The sequence below is a fragment of the Amblyomma americanum genome, chromosome 5 (assembly GCF_052857255.1).
Source record: "Amblyomma americanum isolate KBUSLIRL-KWMA chromosome 5, ASM5285725v1, whole genome shotgun sequence".
Taxonomy (NCBI): domain Eukaryota; kingdom Metazoa; phylum Arthropoda; class Arachnida; order Ixodida; family Ixodidae; genus Amblyomma; species Amblyomma americanum.
Genome location: NC_135501.1, coordinates 160,089,936 through 160,112,223, shown reverse-complemented (window position 1 = coordinate 160,112,223; position 22,288 = coordinate 160,089,936). Strand labels below are relative to the sequence as shown.

Below are 22,288 nucleotides of genomic sequence, written 5' to 3'. Positions count from 1 at the left end.
TTCACAATATCAGGTGACTGGGTAGCGAGACGGAGCTGCAATAAACGTTTTTCCTGCAACTCGCGTTCTGGAAAACTTTTGTTCCCAGTACTACAATATGTATTCTAGGTGTAAGAGAACTGGAGAAGCCTTTTGTTATACAGAATTAAGGTTCATGGCTCCATGGCACATTTAAGCGGCACCTCGATTCCTCACTGTACGATGGCGCTCAATATGACCGAGTAAGTTTCTGGCCTACCACGTACGTAAGTTGCTCAGAAAGCTACGTTTTCTCCGTGTTTTTCGTGAAATAATGACTAAGCAAAACTGAGTTGCCCAGACCGTCCAGCAATCTTTATAGACCTTTGAGTCCAGGCGACTGACACGTGGGCAATGTGTTCGTTCTCCTCCACAGCCCCGGCTTCGCTGCTATGATATTAGAAATTGTTCGTGTTATGCAGTAACGCCTTGTGTTTGCAATTATATTCTAAAATTTTGTAAGACGCGCACTTCTCGAGGGGTGCTTGACAAACACGCAATATGGTTGTGCTAGTAGCTCTGCGGTAGGCAGTATATAATAGGTGGGGGAAGCAATCAATTAAAGTGCTTTCGTGAAGCGCTAAATAGAATTTACTAACGCAACCCGCGTTGGTGGTGCATTAAATACATATCAAACCGAAAACCCGTGTCAGTGTTTTTTGCCGTCTACAACTACACCTCTGCGGATACACCCAAAATAACAGTTGGTTCAGGCTGCACACATAGCGATAAGAAGAAATAAGGGAAGCAGCCTAATCACTACCCCGCGTTTCGACAATCAGCTGCTGTGCCTGACGGATGTATCTCTCCGGGTGCAGTTGATATTGTCGCGGATGTAACATTAAAGAATCCGGGGTGACTGATCGAGGCTTTCTTGAAGGCAGGACGTAATGGTGCACGCGCTCTTGTCTTTGCACCAGCGCCTTAGATTCAGTCTTATCGACGGAAAGCAGCACGCTCCGGCTACATATAAACAGTCGCAAGCATGCCGTGTTGTCAGCCTTCTTGAAGACTGCAGAACAGACCCGACACACTTTACGCAGTCTATGGACGTTCGCCTTTGAACGAAAAGGAGTAAACGGTAGGCTTTTTGATTCTACTGCATTTTAACTTAGTATAGTATGCTTTATGTTTGTCGACTGTATTGATCAACTAGCGAGTCACATTCTTAGGTGTAGCCTCCAAGTATTAAAAAAAATTATATTAACCTAAATTGTTACTGTTTGGATTTTCTTGTATATTCACAAAGTAACCTTTTCCACAGAGTCTCCTTATTTATCTACTTACGTTTATTATAATTACGTTTATTATACTTAAAAAGCATTCTGCTAGATGGCCAACGTAATCATCTCAGATTCTATTGTTCACTTATTTACGCCATTTCGGGAGAGACATTTCTGAACCTCTCGATGCAATCGATGTACACTTATAGGTATGTGCTTGTATGAGCCTGCCCCGATAGTTCAGTGGCTGTGGTGTTTCACTGCATACTACAATGTCTCTCATTCGATCTCGGCCATTGTGCTCATATATTAGGGGTGCTCAGGGTAGAAATTTTCTGGCACTGAGATTTAGGGGTATGTTTAGTAGACCTAGCTGGTCAAATTCAATTAACGAATGAGACACGTTAAAACAAACTAACCGATTAGATTTAATCATGTTACATTCGGAGAACTTTCCTTTTTTGAAGGAATTTGAAGAGCAAACTTTCCTGAAACTGAATTTTCCCGGAGCTTTAAAGAAATGTGAAAATAGAAATATCCTCACTTAATCCCTATTCGGCATATTCCTTCTGAGTGTTTACGTAGTCTAGCAGATACAATGTTTCCATGTACAAAGATGTTGGTATTTTGAATATCCTCCCTATACCAAATAGATTTTATGAAAAATAACTAGGTGCGCTTTGGTGGTTTACGAACCCTCAAATAATACGTTATTATGTGGAGCCGGGCCTGATTTGGTACACGAGGGAAATTCCAAGGATGCTCTTACCCTTTATTTTACTTTGAAGAGAAATGAACTAAATAATAGCAAAGTTAAAAAATTTGAGAAAAAGGTAAATATACCTAAAGTGCTCTAAAAGGTAAAATTTAAAAACAAATTGGGAAATGTTAGCTAAGAATGAAACTGCGGCATTTTTTACTCGAGTTCTGCATAAATATCAGTGTGCAGTCATTCCTAGTCACATTATGAACCAAGCATGATGACAAAGGGTATAACCTGCAGGACACTGCATCCTGTCACAACTTACGCGCATTGAACAAAAAATTGGCAGTGGCTTAACTTGGCTAACCCTGGAATACATCGAAAAGCAAGCTCGCTTGCTAAGCGTCTGAGGCTTGTCAATGACATTCCTCTATACGCTCGCGACAGAGAAAATCAAAATTGGTTTCTAGGAACGGAAATGGCACGGTAACTGCCTCACATATCTCGGTGGACACCCGAACCGCGCCGTGAGGGAAGGGATAAAGGAGGGAGGGAAAGAAGAGAGAGGTGCCGTGGTGGAGGAGGTTTCTGGAATCATTTCGACCACCTGGGGATCTTTAACGTGCACGGACATCACACAGCACACGGGGGCCTTTTTGTGTTTCGCCTCCAACGAAACGCTGCCGTCGCAGTCGGGTTCGAACCCGGGTGCTCCGGCTCAGTAGACGAGCGCCTTAACCACTGAGCCACCTAGGCGAGCACGTCAGCCGTTCTATATATACCTACACGACCACGTAGCTGTGACGTGGTATCACATGGTCTTACGACACCCTAATCGGATGCCATCTAGTGGCTTCTCATGACCCAATCGGATGTTCTTAAAGTCAAAGATCTAATTAAAGGTCACCCAATGTCAAAGTTCAAAGGTCAACTAAATATCATTGGTCAAGGTCAAGGGTTCGACACCATAACTGTACCACAATTGGTCATACACGGCTATCCTTGGCCGTTCAAGGTAATTATCCGGCCTACGCGACGACTGCTTTACCTAGCGTAGTGAAGCTTTTCGCTTCAAAAGTATCATTGCCCACACCCTCTAAACGCTGGCGAAGTGCTTTCCCACTTTCTACAGTCGTATATTAAATATACAACCACTGCTGCTTGCACCGCGACCACAAATAGGTAGCCGTACGTACGACGAGAGAAGCATGTTTTATTCGTAGTGTTTCACAGCTTGATGATGCTATGGCACAAAAGCAATGAAAATTTAGGCAGGCTTGCGCGCCGGATTTAAGCTGGTTATAAGCATCTTTTCCTCATTTTTAGCATAAAACATTCGGCCTGTTACGAAATGTATTGTTCTAGAAGCAACGGAAACAAGGAAATAAAGTAGCGTCTTTCTCTTACCTTTAGCGTTTCATTGCCAAATAGTGGATATCTGCTTCAACTCCAGTGTCTACTGATAATCAACAAAAACAGTAACATTGTGAGCCAGAGTTGGGTGTGCGAAAAGCCAAATGCAATCCCGACACAATCCGCACCGAAGCGCCGGGCGGAGAACAGCAGCACCAATTTTGTCGTCATGAAGCGGCGGCACACGGAAACATGCTTTGTCCCTTACCGGTCGGCACACCTGCTGATGCAGCCATCGTAATTTTTCATTGGAGAACTGAGATTTATGTTCCCCAGGAATAGTCAGAGGTGCTGTCCACCTTTCACAAATTCTACGAGAAACAGGGCGTTATAGCTAAGTAAGGAAATGCGAGCATTAGTGCGGATTGGCGTGGAAACTTGCGCCGTTGTTTGTCACTGCCGCGCTATAGGTAAAGATACGACATATGCTGTTCCCATCAGGTGTCATCAATTTCCCAACCCGCGTGCCTGTTGGTGACACGCGCTCGTCGCAGGTCCGTGTGTTCTTAAGAGTCGCGTTAAAACACGGACGACCTCTAACTTTTTAAAAGCCAGTCCTAATATTCTATAACTTCGCATAAAAAAATGTCATTTCGCGGAACAGCAAGCAGGCCCCTTACTGCAGTAGCTTTCTAGGTGCCCTGAAGACGTTTTAACACAGCCTGGGAGTTAAATGGGTGGTCTGAGTGGTTAACGTAGCCAGTGTTCTAGCTGGCGTAGCCAAAAAATTGGGTTAGTGTAAAGCAATTTGGATGCGTCTAGAATCATCTGAACAAGCATTCCAAGCTGGTTGATCAATAAAGATAATAAGGTTATCTAAGCCCCCCCCCCCCCCCCGCTCATACGCACACCTTTTCAGCATTTTTTCTCTTCTGTTCTCGCAGCCTGCAAGCAATTATGGCGCTCGTGACTGCACTGGTTACTGCACTTAGCGTTTTCCTGCCAGTCATTGCTACAACCTATAATCCAGGTAAGAAGCCTCTGACGGCAAGTTTATTTAAACTATCAGTGTCTTCAGTGCTTGAGTATGCAGAAAACGTGGTTCCAAAATATCTCAAATAAATCCATTGTGTCTCACATTCCTCAATCAATATCAGTACATTCATAACCTCCACGCGGTTTCTCTCCGAGTTTCAATGGTGCCTTAGGAGAAGGTTTCGATGCTTTCAAATTCGAAGATTTGTTTTGTACTCCTCCGGCCCGGTTCCACCGCACACCAAAAATGAAGGTAGCATGGTGTAACCTCATTTCAGTGATTTTGCTTGCCGATTTCGTGAATAAGAAACTTTTTAGCGCACGTTTCTTGAGCAACATATGTTTCCCTGAAACTTGACTGCATTGAAGATTTCTTCTAATGCTTTTCAAAATGGTGCATATAATTTTTGCTGCGGGAGCAGTATAACTGCTCCTCGACATCAAAGAGCACCCGCTGTCCGAAGCCTCCTTATGGAGGAAAAACGCTTAGGCGCCCGTGTGCTGTGCGATGTCAGTGCACGTTAAAGATCCCAAGCTGGTTGAAATTATTCCGGAGCCCTCCACTACGGCACCTCTTTCTTCCTTTCTTCTTTCACTCCCCCCTTTATCCCTTCCTTTACGGCGCGGTTCTGGTGTCCAACGATATATGAGACAGATACTGCGCCATTTCCTTTCCCCAAAAACCAATTATTATTATTAATATTATGTCCGAAGCCTCCGCCTAATTTGTGGTGGAAGCACTTTGGGCGGCCGCGGCCTCCTATGACTACACTCACCCAATTTCTTCTTGAGGAACATCTTTAAAAGCCAGTGCAGTTAGCAAGAGGCAATGAGAATGCGTTTTATGTTAGAAGGACCACAACAATCTGTCATGGTCACGTGGCGTCCGTCGTCACTAACAGTTTGAGTGAAGAAATTATTGATCAGCGCCCCTGGCGGGGCGGAAAGCAACTAGCGTTTTGGAGCGTCCAAATACTGTCCTGTGATGCGTGTGCTACTCCTGGAGAGGGTGTGAGCATGACGCACTGTGCGGCGATAGGCACTACAAAAAGCGCTGCCGCCACGCGCTCGCTCCGTTCACCTTTTTGGGTGACTTACAGAGGTGTCTACTATCTACTGCTAACTTAGAGCGACGTCACCGTAAGCAAATGAGGAAGACCTGGTGGCAGTTCAGGGTGCTCGGCGAGGCGAGCAGTAGCGTCATCTGTGCGAACAACAGAGAGAAGGACCCTTTCAGCAATTGCTGACAACGATTTCGTGTATCGTATCGCGTAAACGTAGATTTTTTCACGTCGGGCATAGGACCTTTATTACTGCATAAAGCGGGTGTAACCATTAATCCCAGCAAATATTCAGCGTAAGTTGGTTATCGATGAAAAATAATGACTTAGCAAATGTCTCGCATCTCGGTGGACACCCCGACCGCGCCATCAGGAAGGGAAGGAATGTGAAAGAGGGTAGAAAAGGTGCGTTTGTGGTTGGTGCAAATTATTACACCACCTAGGGATTTTTAACGTGCACTAAAATTGCACCGAACACGGGTGTAGCACGGGTATTTGCCTCGCTTTATGTGGTTTGCGATAAGCACAGCTTATATTGGCGATTTTCGCAGTAGTAAGCAAGGAAGCGTACGGCTTTGCTAACTTCTTGGCCGTGGCCGGACAATCGACGGAACTGCCACATTCTAAACATGTGATTAAGTATAGAAAGTATTCTATTGAAGTCACAGAGAAGTGAGAAGTAGCTTCTGTTTCATCGTGCTAAGCCTTACCTTAGCCGTTGTAGTTTTCTCATTCTGTACAATTTTCCGCTTTTGCTACGCAAAAAAAACATAACAGTTTACCAAATGTAGCCCTTTAGCAAATGCCAGAAGAAATGTAACGCTCTTCCATTCCGCAGCCTGCGACTTTAAAGGCTGGGACTTGGACAGCGCTGTGAACAAGTTCCTCTCAAAGTTGCCTGAAAGCCATGTACCTTACGTCCACGAATTCCGAAGAGCTTTCGAAGGTGTCGAGACGGGCCCTCTGAATGTGACTGGCCTCAACAGACTGAGACAACTCGGACCGCTCGTGCCATACTGCGCCGGGGAGAAGCGCCTCCTAAACGTGGAGCTGCTCAACGAGGGAGACGCCGTGCTCTCCTTACCGTGGAGACTGTGCAGCGGGAGAGAAGGGACTCTGACGATCTCCGCCAGAGTGTCTCGCTTCACTGTTCTTTTTAGCGTAGCCTCAGGTGGAGCCGGACAGGACGTTAAGCTCTCGTACGTCGGACCCGTTTTGTCGATCTCCACGGAAAACCCAAAGATTATCATTCATGGAGCCGGTAAACAAGTGGAGGTAGCCACTGATGCCCTCAGCACCTTCTTGTCGGGATTGACTCACCGTGTATGGAACGACTACTTCTTTATCTACCTGCGTGGTGCCATCCGCAAGGCACTGCAGGAAGCCTTCGAGTAAACTTTGCTAGTAAAAAGTTGCCGAGGGCCATCAGAAGCAGAAAGCCAAAGCTGAACGTAATTCATGCTCGATGTACGGCTCCTTGCTTGGTTAGTAAGATATTGTGTTCCAACCACATGGCAAAGGTTTGTGCTTAGATAGTTGGTTTTCTTCGCTGGATTTCTTTAATAGCACGTACTTTCGATGGTAACTTGCACCTTCCCGCGTTGAGCAGATTCATTATGATGTCTCTTTCTTTGTCTCTACTTCCTGTTTGTGTAAAAAATGATATCTTGCTGTTTGTGTCCCGTACCGCCCTGTTGGAGAAAAGGGCAGGATTTCTGTCAAGCTTGCGAACTTTTATTTCTGTGTCCCCTTCTTTATTTCAGAAAAATAAATCACTTACCGATAGATTGATTGATTGATTGATTGACTGACTGACTGACTGACTGACTTGCAGACAGACAGACAGACTGACTAATACTATAGCTCAATGGAATGCCGCGTTTGAACAAAAGTTTTTTCGTAGTAGTTTGCTTTCAGGCCTAAATACTGTTAAATGGCTACACGGAACACTGACTATTTTAAACACATACAGTACAGACCTTTGATAACACAATGACAAGGAATGAAGAGGCTCGGTACTTTTCCTCTACGTTCATAAAGGAAGAGTACACACGGAAGCAAAAGGCGCGACAGCTGGCCGAGTAACTCAGTTTGGTATATCGCCGTACGTGAAATGCGGACGTCAGGTTTTCGAATCTATCCGGCCGCATGTAAGTGGCTTTTCACTCTTAATTTTCCATTTGCATTATTTTCAGTTGAATTATTTCCTATCCAGCGATGCTTGCACTCCTTAATCCCAGTGTAATCAACACTATTAATAAAAAAAATTCTTTATCCTTTTTCTTGTTTCACTGATGAACAGCTTCATTTGTACACATGCTATTTTCTGCATAACTATATGCACTTTTATCCTAGCTGTAGATAAAACTTTCAGCTGTGGTCATTTGTGTCCTTTTATGTCCGCACATTGCAGAGATGTGCATGATGGATGATGGATGAATAATTTTTTTGAATGGAGGGGTACGCAGGTTGGCCCAAAAGATGAGCATCAGTCCTGCTACTCTGCACTGGGAAAGGGGAGGAGGAGAAGAAACAGGGTGTTGATGGGTGATGATGTGGTGAGGAGAGAGGTGGAAATCTATACAAACACAGTTTTTGACATCACAATCAAGAAACAAGACCAATGTCACTCAAAAAAAGTGAAAACTGACGCATTGCCTTGACAGCTTTCCAATTCTGAGGATAAGGGCCTAGCAGTAAGTCCAGAGGGAGTGGCGTGCTTTGGAAACCCTGCAAGGAAGCAGCCAACGTTAGTCTTACGTGCGCTTACACTGGGCACATGCTGCATAGTGTGGGTTATACCACAAATGTATGCTGATTTTGATATCTTTGTGTTATCTATTGTGATATCTAGTGTTAAGCTGTGGTTTCGTTCTCAATAAAGATTAATAATGTTCTTTAGCTTGCACCAGGCATATCCCAAGCAGCACATGTAATGGGCCAAATATTGGAAATTTGCTTGTAAAGGCCTGTTCTATAAAGGGACAGGGTAAAGCCATCAATTTCCATTACTGGACCAATTGCCTGTGCTGCTTGGGATGCAGCAAAGCAAGGGAAGTAAAGAGCGGAACTTTGCAAAAAGGCCACTGTATATTTCTCAGGTTGTTACGAATGGGGACAATTTTGGTGTTTTTTTACCGCTTTGATACTCAGCGCTTGTCGGTATTCGCAGCAGCGTCCTGCCGTACATCTTTAGAGATAATATATGTCAGAAGTTTTTGAAATAATCTATACAGCAGGATAGTACACACCTATCCTCTATATAAAATCTATAAAAGAAAAAAAAATCACTTGATATATGCAGTATGCGGACATTAGGAAGAAGTTCACTGTTTAGATTACTGGGCCCTTTCGACATTTGCGCAGTCACGGGAATGCACAGCGCAATCGCTGTATATTTATGCGTCAACTTCTTATGCTCTGGTGAACAACCACCCAGTGGCAGAATCGCTTGCCATAGATGCTTGAAAGCTGCGGGTATACTGGAGTCACCACTGACAGAGGGCAGATTGGACGTGAAATAGACAATGAGAAATAATCAGCTAATAAAATACGATATGGCAACAGGTATTTTTTTCTTTTTCATTTGGCATGACGTCAGTGCGACGGCAGTTTGGGGCGAAAACAGAAAGCGGTCATTGACACAAATCCCAAGCTAGCGGGTCCCCACGTCGAAGGTAATCATCTAAACTCGCCGCACTCACCGACTCACTATTGGCTGCGATATGGAGCCAATGGGGAGGTCCGTCCGCCCATGAGCCAATGGCACGATCACTTCCCGCTGAAGCTTTAAAGCCGCGGCAACGTCACCGAACTGCTGTGACCAGTTCCGGGACTAGATGAACCTGAAATGTGAAATAGATAACGTATGCAGATCGAATTCGGCCCCATGTAAACGACCAATTGCTTCATTATTAGTGCGTTTTATTTTTTCCGGAGGCAAACTGAGCACTGCCTCTAGCCATGCATATTGAAATTCAATAGCTTAGTAAAGAAGATAGAACCAAGAAACGCCAATTTATGCACTTCATATCATAATACACAAAAAACGTTCAATACAACAATATGCTGCTTGGGGCGGCGTGTTTTCACCCCAGCAGAAAAACCAATTAAACTTGAGGTGGACTTTTGAAAAACAAAGATAGGCAGACCTCGCTGTGTATTCTTTTTCTAGAGCCACGGGTGCTGCTACTTAAGAATAAATTCCGTTGTTCGCGCCATTATATTGAATAATGCGCGCTGCATGACTGTTTACTGTTTAACTAATGGCCTGACCGGGTCTCTTTTCTTAAAATTAAAGCTTCCAGTGCGCGCTTCATATTCCTATCAGAAGCACAGCGGATGTGGCGTCGCAGGAAGCCTCATTTAAGAGTGTAACGAGTGGCATTTTCTGGCGTCACGTGTATGTCGCAACGCCTTGCGGCTTGTCGGCGGAAGCTAGCGATCCACGGCGTCTAAAAATTTATGATTGGCCTCTTATCATGTTTTCGTACGAGAGAGTGCGCCCACCGCCAAGCTTTATTTCCATTCCGCTCAGCCTACAGAGTTCGGAAGAACCACTTGCTCTAAGAGGCGCCGAAAAGTAAGTAGTTGTGCAAGCAATGCATGAATTGGAGATTGCGTCCCACATTAACTACGCGAAAGCTGAACTTGTGCGCTTATGCATCAACCATGATATATCACCAGTTTGTTGTCTGAATTCTTTGACACAGACGGCCCAACTTTCGCAAATTTTAATGTCCTAAAAGGGCTGAGAAAGTCTTCCGCGTCACTATCCAGACGGAAGGTAGACAGGCTGATAAAATTAAAGTATTACACACTACAAACGCAGCCCGTAATTGAAAATAATATAACTTACGGAGTAGGAAAAAAGATCGTGTTAAGCTCTCTTGAGTGTGTATCTGAGCCACGCAATAATGTCCAGAATCAGTAACATTAACATCATTGTTTGTAGGGTTCTTAGTAAGCTCCCCAAGTGGGTAGCGAAAATGTCCCTTCCGCTGGAACTGCTCTGATTTATATTTGGTCTAGATGCTTTCAAGTCCATCAGAAAATGAATGATGCAGTAGCTAGCTTGCTAGGCTGTATTGAGTGATCCGAAGTTCGGTCTGCAATGAAGCGCTCACTAAGAGAAACAGTGATTGTAAGAGAATAAAGTGTGCCATTATGACAAACAAGGAGTTGGGCATGTTCTCTGTAATATTATTCTCTTTGTAGTCATTGTGAGGGTGGTTATTACCTTCTTGCTTACAGGACGCGTTTTTACAGCGAATGATGTTACAGTATTGTTATAGCTGTCATAACAATCTTCTTATAACAATAGCTGTTACGACAACAGCTGTTTTAACAGTGTAGTAGATGTAACAATGTTATAACAACAATGAATTGCACCATGTAATCTACAGCGTCATCCGGAAGACCATGGCTGCTACTGAATATATTTAATCACCACCTGCACGTTGAGCAGGTACCAATTTAAGTGAATATAATAGACTTTACTTATTACCAGGGGAGGTGGCAATTCATATCCATTTAATTGGATAAGGACAAATGTTGCCTGCAAAGGTGGGCAGATAGCAATTGAACTAGCAGGTTACAGGACTTGCCAGGGGATGGCTGCCAGGTGGCGAAGTGTAGGCATCTCAGTGGCTTGTAGTTCACAGCGGAGGATAACGAACGCCGTTATTTTTCAACATGCGAGAAGCGACAACGCCGATAGCAGCTAGCCGGAAATTCTTACGTGCTGGAGAAGAACGTTTCAAAATATGGTCGCAGCTAAGTGGTCAGCTATTCTACGACTGGATGCCCTTTAGATTGACCACGTAAAGGGGGCCACGAAAGTCATTGTCGCTAAGACCGTTCGTTCTCTTCAAAATACCGCTCTGTTAGTGTGCGCGATCAGGTCTTAAATCACACGGATATGGTGTGCTCGCCAGAGAAAATTGTACGAGAAACTTTTAAACTCCGTGACTATACATTCGAGTGTGGTTAACAGCGAAGCGACAATTGGGCCGCCAGGGTGGCAATGTATGCGCCACAAAGGCAGTCATGCTTTGGAGAACATCTTACCAGTGCTCTAGAGGTTGATGTCGACAACAGCATTGGGGAAACTTGTCCCATCTATTTGCTTAACAGATTGGTGCTGTCTGTGCGTATCTGAAACAGTACTTAAAACGTAGACTCGTGCTAATTGAAAGTTTCAACGTTTTTGTCCTGCTCCGCCTTTATGGAAGCCATCACACACTTTCAGCTCAATTCGGCTTCAGATCTATCACATCCAGCGACTAGTCGCCACATGACGATCTGCGAACAGAAATTCTCTTTGGTCACAGCGCGCGATCTTAGTTCCACCAACTTCAGCTCTGACTAAGCTGAGGTACTTTTCTGTCACAAATAAATTAATTTTTCGAAAACAATTTTGTGGCTAAATGGCTAAACCGAAGCTTTAAGAAATTTTCCTGAATAATACGCTTAGCCGATATCCTTGCGTACAAAAAACTGCTTTTATTTATCTCCGTGTACACTATTCATTTGTGCGGGAATAAATTCAGAGACATAGTAATTTCAAGGTCACTTTTATAAACATGAAATCGTAGTACAAGCGAAAACGACGGCGACTACAGCTATCAAGAAACTTAACCCTAGGAGAACTTGAGAGATAGAGCAGTCAATCATGCTAAGCAGCTTGCAGGATAACAGCCGTCTCTTGTCGAGCTACAACCTAACCTGGGTGGTCGCCCACGGCCCCATTCGTCGGCCCTTAATGTCCAAGAACCAATTTTTGCAACCATATGTCCCCCCTTCTCCCCTCCTCCTCCTTTTCGCAACGCATGTCCCCCTGCTTCTATCGGGCATAACGGTCCAAGAGTGAGAACCCAGATCCTTAAATTTTAACAAATGCTGCCTGCAGAAACACAAATAGTTTTAGCAAAATCTTCCAAGGTGCATTCAGGAAAACAAGTCTTGAGCGAGGCATGTGGCAGCTGGGATCAGGGCTCCGTATACCGAAGAAGGCTAAGGAACGCATTCTGAGTGAACGCAAAGTGCATTGGCGAAATGGCTCCTAGGTAAATCGAAGAATCCCAAGGCAAAGAAAGTGGCTATGCTTCCGTCAGTCTTGTCTACTGTACTTTGAAAACCATCAAATTCTGATCTATAGAATACTATAGGCACAATTGCTGCATTTTCGCCGATGATCCACGTGGAAAAAGACGACCTTGTTGATCTAGCATTTCAGGTGAGACAGCAGGAAGATTGAGAAAGTTCGGCTGAATGAGCTTTAGGCAAAGGGCCGTCGATGATCGCACGCTGCCATTTTAATCTTCGCTATATATCACTGATAAAACACACGCTACTTGAACTTTTTTGACGTGCTAGATATCCGAGCATTGCAAAGAAGGTTCCGGAGTTCCCGGGTTCGAACCCGACCGCGGCGGCTGCGTTTTTATGGAGGAAAAACGCTAAGGCGCCCGTGTGCTGTGCGATGTCAGTGCACGTTAAAGATCCCCAGGTGGTCGAAATTATTCCGGAGCCCTCCACTACGGCACCTCTTCCTTCCTTTTCTTTCACTCCCTGCTTTATCCCTTCCCTTACGGCGCGGTTAAGGTGTCCAACGATATATGAGACAGATACTGCGCCATTTCCTTTCCCCCAAAACCAATTATTATTATTATTAAAGAAGGTTACAGCGCCATTGTGGGTTTGTTCGAGGGCTTTTTTCTTGTCAAAAAGGCCTAAACAGGAAACATCCGCTACGTAGGAAATAAAACAAGTCTTATTTCCTTCGAGTGTGGCTGTGCCAACCGGACTATTACGTTAATATGAGTGATCCGGAATCTTTTCTGAATTATTTGTTGATCAATATGAAGGCAAAACGCCTTAATGGAATTTTTCTAACTTTTTTTGTATAAAAGTGCTTCCCAAAGAATCGCAACACATTACAGCGCAAGAGCGCCACAATGCTCTTTTGTCTATGTTATGGCCTAGGCCACTTTTCCATTGCAAAAAACATATCGGATTGGATAGAGCGCACTGTTGGCACGCATCCACGTTTGAATAGCAAAAAAAAAACGGCACCATTTTGTTGGAGAGGTCCACTAACAAAATCGGTATGCCTAGGAAGTTCAACAAAAAAGCTTTCTAAATGCACACATACGACCTTCATTACAAGCTGCAGAGGGCTTGGCCACGTAAAGAAAGACAAGTGAAATGTTAGGTACAATGACGCAATGCATTCCTAAGCGCCAGCTGCTTATGAAACGAGAATTATGGGCGATAAAAAGAAACTTTTCTTGGTGGGCTTGTCCTGAACAATCTTTAATTTCGTGGATTGCACATGCTCAAGCAAGCTCACCGTTTACTAGAGCACAACTTCAGTTTCGATTTGTCATTTTCGTTTACTTGAGAGCGTATTCGTTCCTCTTTTGCATGTGCAGCCTTGCGAGATTAGGAACACCATGTGAAATTGCCAATTTCGAAATGTCATTTGACAAAGTGACTCAGTTGATAAAAATATTTTTAAGGGTACTTTGTGGTACCAATTGTGAAAGCGTTGAAACAACAACCTGACTACTGAGCATGATGGAATGCTTTCGCAGCTAAAGCAGCGTGCTGAAATATTATTGAAGGGTCATCGATTAATACTCAACCTGCGTATGCTCCAGTGTGCGCAAGCGGCATTACGCGATCGGTTAAAAGAAAGGTGTCCACAGCAATTTTTCAGAGCATGCTTCTCACGTTTTCGCTGCTTGCACAAGCGGCAAAAGCAGTTATCTACTATTTGGACTCATACAGAAAGAAAGTGCTTAAAATAGTGTTAGTGATTCAAGTTCTTCAAGTAATTTAAAGTTCATGTTTTTTCATTGTGCAGGTTAGTGATCATGGCTCCTGTGAAGATTTTGGTTGGTATTCTAACCGTCGGTCTTGGAATTACCGCAGCGGAACTGGAGACAGAAGGTAAGCCTAATGAAAAATTACTCAAAAGTCGAGACCTCACAGCGACAAAGCCAGTCTCACTGAACTGCGAGTGGGCGCGCCTAAATTTATATGTGTTTAAAATGCTTGACCACAATGAAATATATACGAAATGGTGGTGCAGTGTAAGAGATTTAAATAGATAACTTAATTTCGTGTATTTCAGGCCCTTGAGTAAACGCCACATCTCGCTGAAGCCTGCATGCACCACGCCGAATATTCTGCCTGCCAGAAGCAGTTCACAAACGCCAAAGAAAAAATTGCTTGTTTCTGGTCACAGAGTTTTCGAGCCAATTTTTCTAAATGCATAATGGTCTGCGTACGTTTTAAAAATTGCTTCTGCGAACTATTGATGACTAAAACCAGTTTTCAGGCAGCCACCGTGCCATCCTGAAAAGCAAATTTGAGGGGGTATTGATGGTATTAAGTCTGTTGTGATGCGTTTGTGTTCTCTGGTTTTTGTCTGAACCATGCTGCTGATCAATACCACACTCCGGGGCGCGCCCTCCTAATACTGGTTCGAAAGGGCTGCACTATGGATAAATAAATAAATAATGAGAAACAGATGAATAAATACAATCAGAACCTTGAGACCCTACGCATGCACATTTCACACACAAAAAAAAAATATGTGAGAGCGTCCCAATATCAACAAAAAATGACCTTAAGATGTTGTCTTACTTTGAATGGATTGTGCCATTCTTTCGAAGTATCGAACGAGGTGCAACGTTTCGTAGCGACTTGCACTTGCGAGTCCAGATTGATGAAATCCGCCAGATGCTGCCGCCTGGTTGTCATGCCCTTCCTCAGTTTCAAGAGCACTTTGAGCTATAGAAATGGCGCATGCTCTATTTTGCTTTTGTTTAAAGCCACCCGTCACACTGCGTCACAGCTTGAGGCAGGGAGTACTTACAATAACTATTTCGATCGAATTATCCAATTGAAAAACACCGTACTAAGAAAAGTAAGTCCAACTACTTTATTGCATCAAGCCTTTGTTTCACAAATCTATGATTATCTTATTTAATTTATTGCCCAACTTGAAAACATCTTTATATGTTCACAACATTGTAACACATAACCGCCCCTTATATGCATGAATACCTCACTCCCCGCTTCGGTTTACTGGGCCGCACCTCTCCTTGGGTAATTTCAACATCCCGTCCATAAACTACGCAAAGTAACGTTTAGTGTAGTTTACCGGTGTGAAAACATGGAACACGCTACGAATTGCTCTGAAAGAGGCACTAAATTTCACTGATGCACTTAAATACTCCTGAAAGAAGAAACTCTTGTGCCCCGAAAATATTTTCCTTTTCTTTTCTCTTCCACAGAATTTTTTAATTCCACTCGATGTGGAATTGATCTCTATGTCCGTATGTTTATCGTTCCATTCCCAACTGTTGTCATAGCAAGGCTATTTGCTGTATTTATACTCTTTGCGTACTGCTGCATATTTGCTATCTTTTGAATTTATTACTATGTGAACTTGGACCCGTACTATCCGTTGGCTATGGGTCCAAAAAGCATTTCTATAACCTGAAAAAATGGGAATCAAAACTGAAACTACAATCAAAACCGAACCTACGCAGAGATTGGTAGGCAAATGCACTTTGTTTATGCATGCATAATAAGAATAACTTCGCTGTTGTTTTCTCTGTTTTGCTAAGGCTTTTAGAAAATAGCTGGCACCTTGAAATGTCTTTCATGTATCTGTTCCACTTGAAGTACTGATGAGAATTCTCTTGATATACCACGAGTAACTATTTGTTATGGGCAGCCTTCAGGAGACACTGAAATTGTTCAACTGGGCGCATAAAACTGCTCCCGTTGGCCGACTGGGTCGCTACGAACGCAAGGCCATATTTTTAACCAGGGGGGCGTTTAGCTTTGACATTTGCCCAGGTTCTCTCGATGTAGACTAGAAGTGGCGCACGCCACGTGTGGCTGCGACAAAACGCTGCAGCGCATTGCTTATAAGAACCGAGAGATGACGTGGAAAGCGTTACGATGGCGTAAAAAAGATTTTGCGCCTCAAGAGGCTGCGTATTAACGCTATGCGATCGACAAAACAAAGTTCCGCGTTGGGGTAGTGTGCGGAACAGATGGCCCTGAGGGACGTAGAAAGAAGACATTCCTCGTTAGAGAAGATGTTCCCCAGCTCCTCCTGTCTAAACTCATAGTTTGGTTTGGTTTTTGGGGGTCTAACGTCCCAAAGCGACTCAGGCTATGAGGGGCGCCGTAGTGAAGGGCTCCAGAAATTTCGACCACTTGGGGTTCTTTAACATGCTGTCTAAACTGATAAGGAGTCGCGCTGAAAAAGTATACTGTCAAACTCGGCTATATCGAACTTGAAGAGGATCGCGAAATAGTTTGATATATCGATAATCTGATGTATAAAAATGGCAATAGCTAGCTTTTAGCCGTAGCCTAGAAGCAACAACACCCTGAACCGGTGCTAATGGCGCTACTCTCGCAGCGATGTGCCACCCACAGGCCAGCTGGCAGCGCACCGCTCGCCATAGGTTGCTAGGCCTAATCAGCTTAGCATCACAGACGCACTGGTCTATTCTTGTAACTAGCCACTGCCTATCATAAGGTGTCTTATTAGGAGTACACTAAGACTAAAACAATCGCTGATATGAATTAAGGTAATTTGGTTACTGCAACGGGTTCGGCTGTTAAGCACGCCCGATTAGCGGTGCCACTATGATTAAAGTTATAAGTAGGTTGACTCAACCGCTTAGCAGCGCCATCGAGCGGAAATTGACTGCAAGAGCTCGACGGCCAGCTTCAAGCACATCCGAATTTCGCTTCGTCTCACGCTTTCACAAATATAGCACTGCTAGCAGGTGACAAGGCCGCGCAGCGTGCCCGTCTCTGCTCGGGAAATGTGATCCTTGTGGCGAAATGTGAAAAAGTGGCGCTTGTTGAAGCGCCACTTGGAGATTTGCGGTGCCAATTTCGATGAATCGAAGGACTGGCGAATCAGTTCTATATACTGCACGAATCTCGCATATTTTTAAGCAGTATATTAAAGTGAAAATGTGTGCGTTCGATATAGCCAGTAATTCGAAATATAGGGGTTCGATATATTCTGGCTCGACTGTAGGAACAGTCGGGTCGGGGTAATGTGTGTTATGAGTTGTTCTGCTCTAAATGTGTAAGAATGTGAGGCGGTAAACTGGTGGTGTGGCGGAGGCAGTCTGCAGCATGTGTGCGAGGTATGTGCATAAGGGACTTCACGTACAAGCGGTTTTCCACCCGTCACGTTTAGGGAAGGGCAGTGTGGTAGGCGTGGCTGCCCTCGCCCGTCTTGTTTAGGAATGGCAGTGTGGTAGGCGTGGCTGCCCTCATCCGTCATATTTAGGGAAGGGCAGTGTGGTAGGCGTGGCTGCCCGATCGCCCCTCATGTTTAGGAATGGCAGCGTGGTAGGCGTGGCTGCCCTTGCCCGTCATGTTTAGGGAAGGGCAGTGTGGTAGGCGCGGCTGCCCTCGCCCGTCATGTTTAGGGAAGGGCAGTGTGGTAGGCGTGGCTGCCCGCGACAGCGATGTTTAGGGAAGGGAAGTGTGGTAGGCGCGGCTGCCCTCGCCCGTCATGTTTAGAGAAGGGCAGTGCGCTAGGCGTGGCTGCCCTCAGCTGCTCACGTCGACAATTAGCGCTTGTTCGCTTGCCGGAAGACTGTGTGTAAGGTCTTGTTTGACCTTACAGTAAAATATATTGAAGAACAGAAAGCTGGGCGAGCTGGTTTATTACCCACATGGAAAAGCGCGAGAAACACGAGGACGGAACAAGTACAACAGCACCGGCGCTGCCTTTCACCTGAAGATGTATTACGAGAGACGACATTAATAGATTTTCCCGCAAAATGAAACGCGCACACAAAAAGCCGCAAGACAAAAAAAAAACACAAAAAGGACAAATCTTGCTTCCATCTGATAGAGAAAAGTGTGAAAGGCCAAATTGCCAGGCGTAGGGAGGCAGGCTTTTCAGACGGTACGATCGGAAAATTATGTGGAAGAATGGTTTCCAAGAGGAAATCTAGCCGACACCGCAGCGGTGACCAAGTAGTAGAACATCCGCCTCGTATGCGGGAGGTGCGGGGTTCGATCCCCAGTGCCGCCGGGTACCCACCGGTGATACAATGGGTACAATCTTTCCCCTGGTCTGGTGCTCGGCTTATTTAGGGTGAAATGCTTGGGAAATGGGTCTTTGACCCCACCTTGAGAAAAAAAAATACCTTGTGACATGGCGCTCTTTGGCCATAGCTGCCCTTGCGCCATAAAAATCCGTAATCATCATCATCAAATCTAACCTTAAGCGTGAAGCAGCCAGGCGACAAAATATTGCGATTATTTTATACATCCACTCAGTATGTCATCGTATGAAGAAAGTGGGGCGCAAATTTGAAGTGGATGTTATGTTTTCTTCTCGAAGGAAATTAAGGAATATTTGCCCAGCTGCACAACGAAGGCATGATTCCCAACTAGGAAGGACGGCCGATGTTGAGTGTACCGTTATCCATGCTGAAAGGAGGGTCGACTGCATCAAAGGCGTTGTGTATAGAATTCCCCCGTTCTGGCGGCGCATGGCATGTTGGGCAGACAGGATGTTGTTTAAACGATCGGCTTAGGGAATACTTTAATTATTTGGGCAAGCTGGTGGGGGCAACGTTTGGCCTAAAGCCTATTTGGCTAGGAGCGACTCAGGACAGCAAGTACTCTAAATGTACGTTCAGAAGACGTCAACTGAACGCCGAGCAAATATGTAAAGAAGGTCTGGCCACGTTGAGGTGCTTACAGGGCTGGCAGCGGCATTTTGAAACTAGCCGAAAGAGTCGCAAATTATACTGACTTCTTGCCGTTTGTTGAAGCGTCAAGCCGCTCAATAACGGCAAACAAATTGATTTGCTCGCAAGATTGTAAGAATGAGAAAAAAAATCACAAATAAATAGTTCACAGTGCCATTTTAGCAGTCCTCATGCTTCGAGAAAAATGTGCAGATGTTTCTGATATTATGAGCTGGACAGCATTGTCATGAATACCGAAGCTGGCACTGGTGGCTTTGGGGCCAATGACAAGGCACGTCGATGTTAAACGCCCGGCTATCAGTAATGACTAGTAACCACAGTGCATTCTATGGCAGCATTTTTGCAGCTTTAGTCGTAAGGTGAAAACACATCCTGAGGAAACAGTTTGTTTGCAACTTTTGTGACAAGTCGTTTCATTCAGTAGTAGAGAAATGTTACATTGAAAGCAAACTTTTTTGTTTGAAATGCTATATGTATATTGGGAAGGAGCGGCAACATGAAACGTTTTCTATTTTCTTTGAGCTCACAAATATACTCTGGTGTTGTCATTTCTGCAACGGTACCAATTCGTTAGCTCACTCACGTGGTATTTGTAAGCGCAGTATGTTTGTGGTGTATGGTGTCAACCTTATGTCGCTCTTCCTCAAGGAGTGGAGTGTCTTTATGTTCTTAACTGGGCCTTTGTGTGCCTGTCTTTGTTTATGCACAGAATGCGACTTCTCTGGAATCGATTTGGACAAGGAAGTGGACAAGATTGTCAGCATGCTGCCAAAAACTTACCACGCCGGCGGCCCTGAAGACTTCACGCCCATCTTTACCGGCCTAGATGTCGCTGGCGTGCAGGCGACCGGGATTGACAAAATCAAACGATACGGGCCAGTAGTTCCCTACTGCTTTAAAGGCACGGCTATGGCCCATATGGACTTCATCAACGACGGCGATGTCCAGTTAACTGCTCCGTGGAGGTTGTGCTCCGGGCAGAAGGGCAAAGTGTCGCTAAGAGCAGAGTATTCACGCTTCACTGTACACCTGCGTCTACGCAGCCGGAACGCCGGAGAGAAATACCTGGCGATGACTTCCGAGTATCCCATCATGCCTGTGGAGACGTACGGAGCTGCAATCATTGTGGAAGGTGTCAGTGACGGGGTAAAGATTGCAAGCAGCATCCTTAGCAGCCTCTTCCCCTCAATTCCCCTGAAACTCTGGATAGAGAATTTTTTCCCCAATTTTCGCGAGGCACTGCGGTATGCTGTGGAGGGCAGCAGGGAAGTCTTTTAGCCGGCTTTCCCGCATAGCTGTTCCAAGGCTCCACTACTTGGCTTGTACTGTGAAGTTCGAGAGCAACACATTGATCTAGAGTGTGCTGGAATATGCTCTGGAAGAAAGCTTGCTAAGAATCACTGAGCTTGGAAGCAATAAACTACCACTCGTTAAAAATTGAGTCCTTTCAGCTCTACTATTTAAAAAAACAGCTCGCAGTCTGCTTTGAAATGCGCACTTGAATGAATTGATATTTTGCCCTGCAAAGTGACGCTAGTCTTGCAAGCAAAAATACAAAGGTGGAGGTTCGTTCCTCTATGTGTATCTTCGAGGACATGTTTGGCGTCGAGCGTATATTCTCAAATGATTCTCCAGTCGACCGTTTTCAGTTAGGGCCTTTTCATGCTGTACATTCTCTTATGATCAACTCCAAGGACGCAGCGGGTATGTCAAGCTCAAATGCATTGGTTTTGGCAGTACTTGTAAGCAAGTGCGTAATATCCAGTTAAAGCATTTATGCCGGTGTCATGCCTTCAAGATTTTGGCGTAACCTTAGGTACAAAAGAGAGGTTGGGAGCCGTGTTTATTTCACTACTAATTTATCATAATGCACTGTCGTCCTGTAATCGCTTCATTATTGGTTTTCTCGTTAAACACTCAGGATTAAAAACCACTTCCTCGTTTCTTGCTTGCTGCAAGCTTTGAGGTAAAAAGAGAACGTAGAGCATGTTGTTAATCCAGTGGAAAGCTTAACTTTGTAATAAAGAAAATTAGCAAGTGGGAGAAAAACCAACACATTTTTCTTGGAAACTCTCACTCACTCACTTCTGCAGAGAGAATAGGACAGCATGGCAAAAAAGCGCAGAAAAGTTAAGGCAAACCTTTCTGTGTTTTATTCCTTAGGTGCACCAGAATAAGCACGAAAAGAAAAGATAGGAGCACCGCTTGAGCAAAAATTAGGCAATGCTTTGGCCGCATCTTATACGTCTCAAGGATAATACGGAAAGAAAACGATAAGCAGTATCAAATTTGTTGTGAAATGTATTGCGCTGTTGTTTTTGCCTTTATGACCGTTGGACAACTTAGAACAAAGGCACACACCTTTATATATGTTGCACAGGAAGCCCAAGAGCTTCCTTAGAACCTGACGTAGTGTAAGAGTGAGAGAGACGACACTGTCCCACTATGGGAATTTCAAACCAACTCGTAGGGATTTTTCTCCTCAAGCAGCAGATCGTTGGTATCTGAGAAGAAGCCACAGCGAATATAAACTGGCAAGGTCGTTGACTGCACCAGGAAAAATACCTGGATGAATGGTTGGAAGATGGTGGAAAACGCAGCGACCATAATTAAATACCGCAGCAAACGCAGACATAGCTGGCAACAGATTATTTTCGCGCCTTCCTAAGCCCTCGAGCTTAGTTCATCGCCAAAATTCTATATCTGTAGCATCTTAATTCTTTCGAACAAAGGCAAACTGTTACTAAACCTTGCATTTTGATGTAGGACGGCTGTTTCCCAGGTCGTCTGCTTCGATACAACAGCCGTTTTTTCAGAAAATTGAACTTCATTCATCGAATTCAACCACCATTGACTTCAAGTAGGGATTTCAGTGCTCTCCTAATGATTTGGTGCCCCCATATAATAAATATTCTTATCTTCCTGCAGAAATCATGTTCGAGCAGCTTTTCATCGCTGCCCATGCTAAAATTTCTTTAGGTACGGCAAGAGAGAGTGATAATAGCATGAAAGCATTGACTGTTAGTTCGACATTGAAACTCCATGAAGCCGAATTGTCTGGTAGCACCAACCGATTTGTGATGCCGCTGAGCTGCTGCAGCAGCAGCAGCT

The 22,288-nt window shown here is 44.5% G+C and overlaps 2 protein-coding genes across 2 annotated transcripts; both read left to right on the top strand.

The window, feature by feature from the left end:
• Positions 1-996: 996 nt before the first annotated feature.
• Positions 997-7,179, top strand: LOC144132869 (uncharacterized). The gene is made up of 3 exons (XM_077665582.1): positions 997-1,099; positions 4,242-4,327; positions 6,232-7,179. Exons 2-3 carry the CDS (start codon positions 4,255-4,257, stop codon positions 6,786-6,788), a joined length of 630 nt encoding a protein of 209 aa, XP_077521708.1. The 5' UTR covers positions 997-1,099; positions 4,242-4,254; the 3' UTR covers positions 6,789-7,179.
• A 2,640-nt stretch (positions 7,180-9,819) lies between these two features.
• LOC144132868 (uncharacterized) lies at positions 9,820-20,618 on the top strand. The gene is made up of 3 exons (XM_077665581.1): positions 9,820-9,975; positions 14,263-14,348; positions 19,887-20,618. The coding sequence occupies exons 1-3, from the start codon at positions 9,875-9,877 to the stop codon at positions 20,453-20,455; spliced, it is 756 nt and encodes a 251-aa protein (XP_077521707.1). The 5' UTR covers positions 9,820-9,874; the 3' UTR covers positions 20,456-20,618.
• The last annotated feature ends 1,670 nt before the right edge of the window (positions 20,619-22,288 follow it).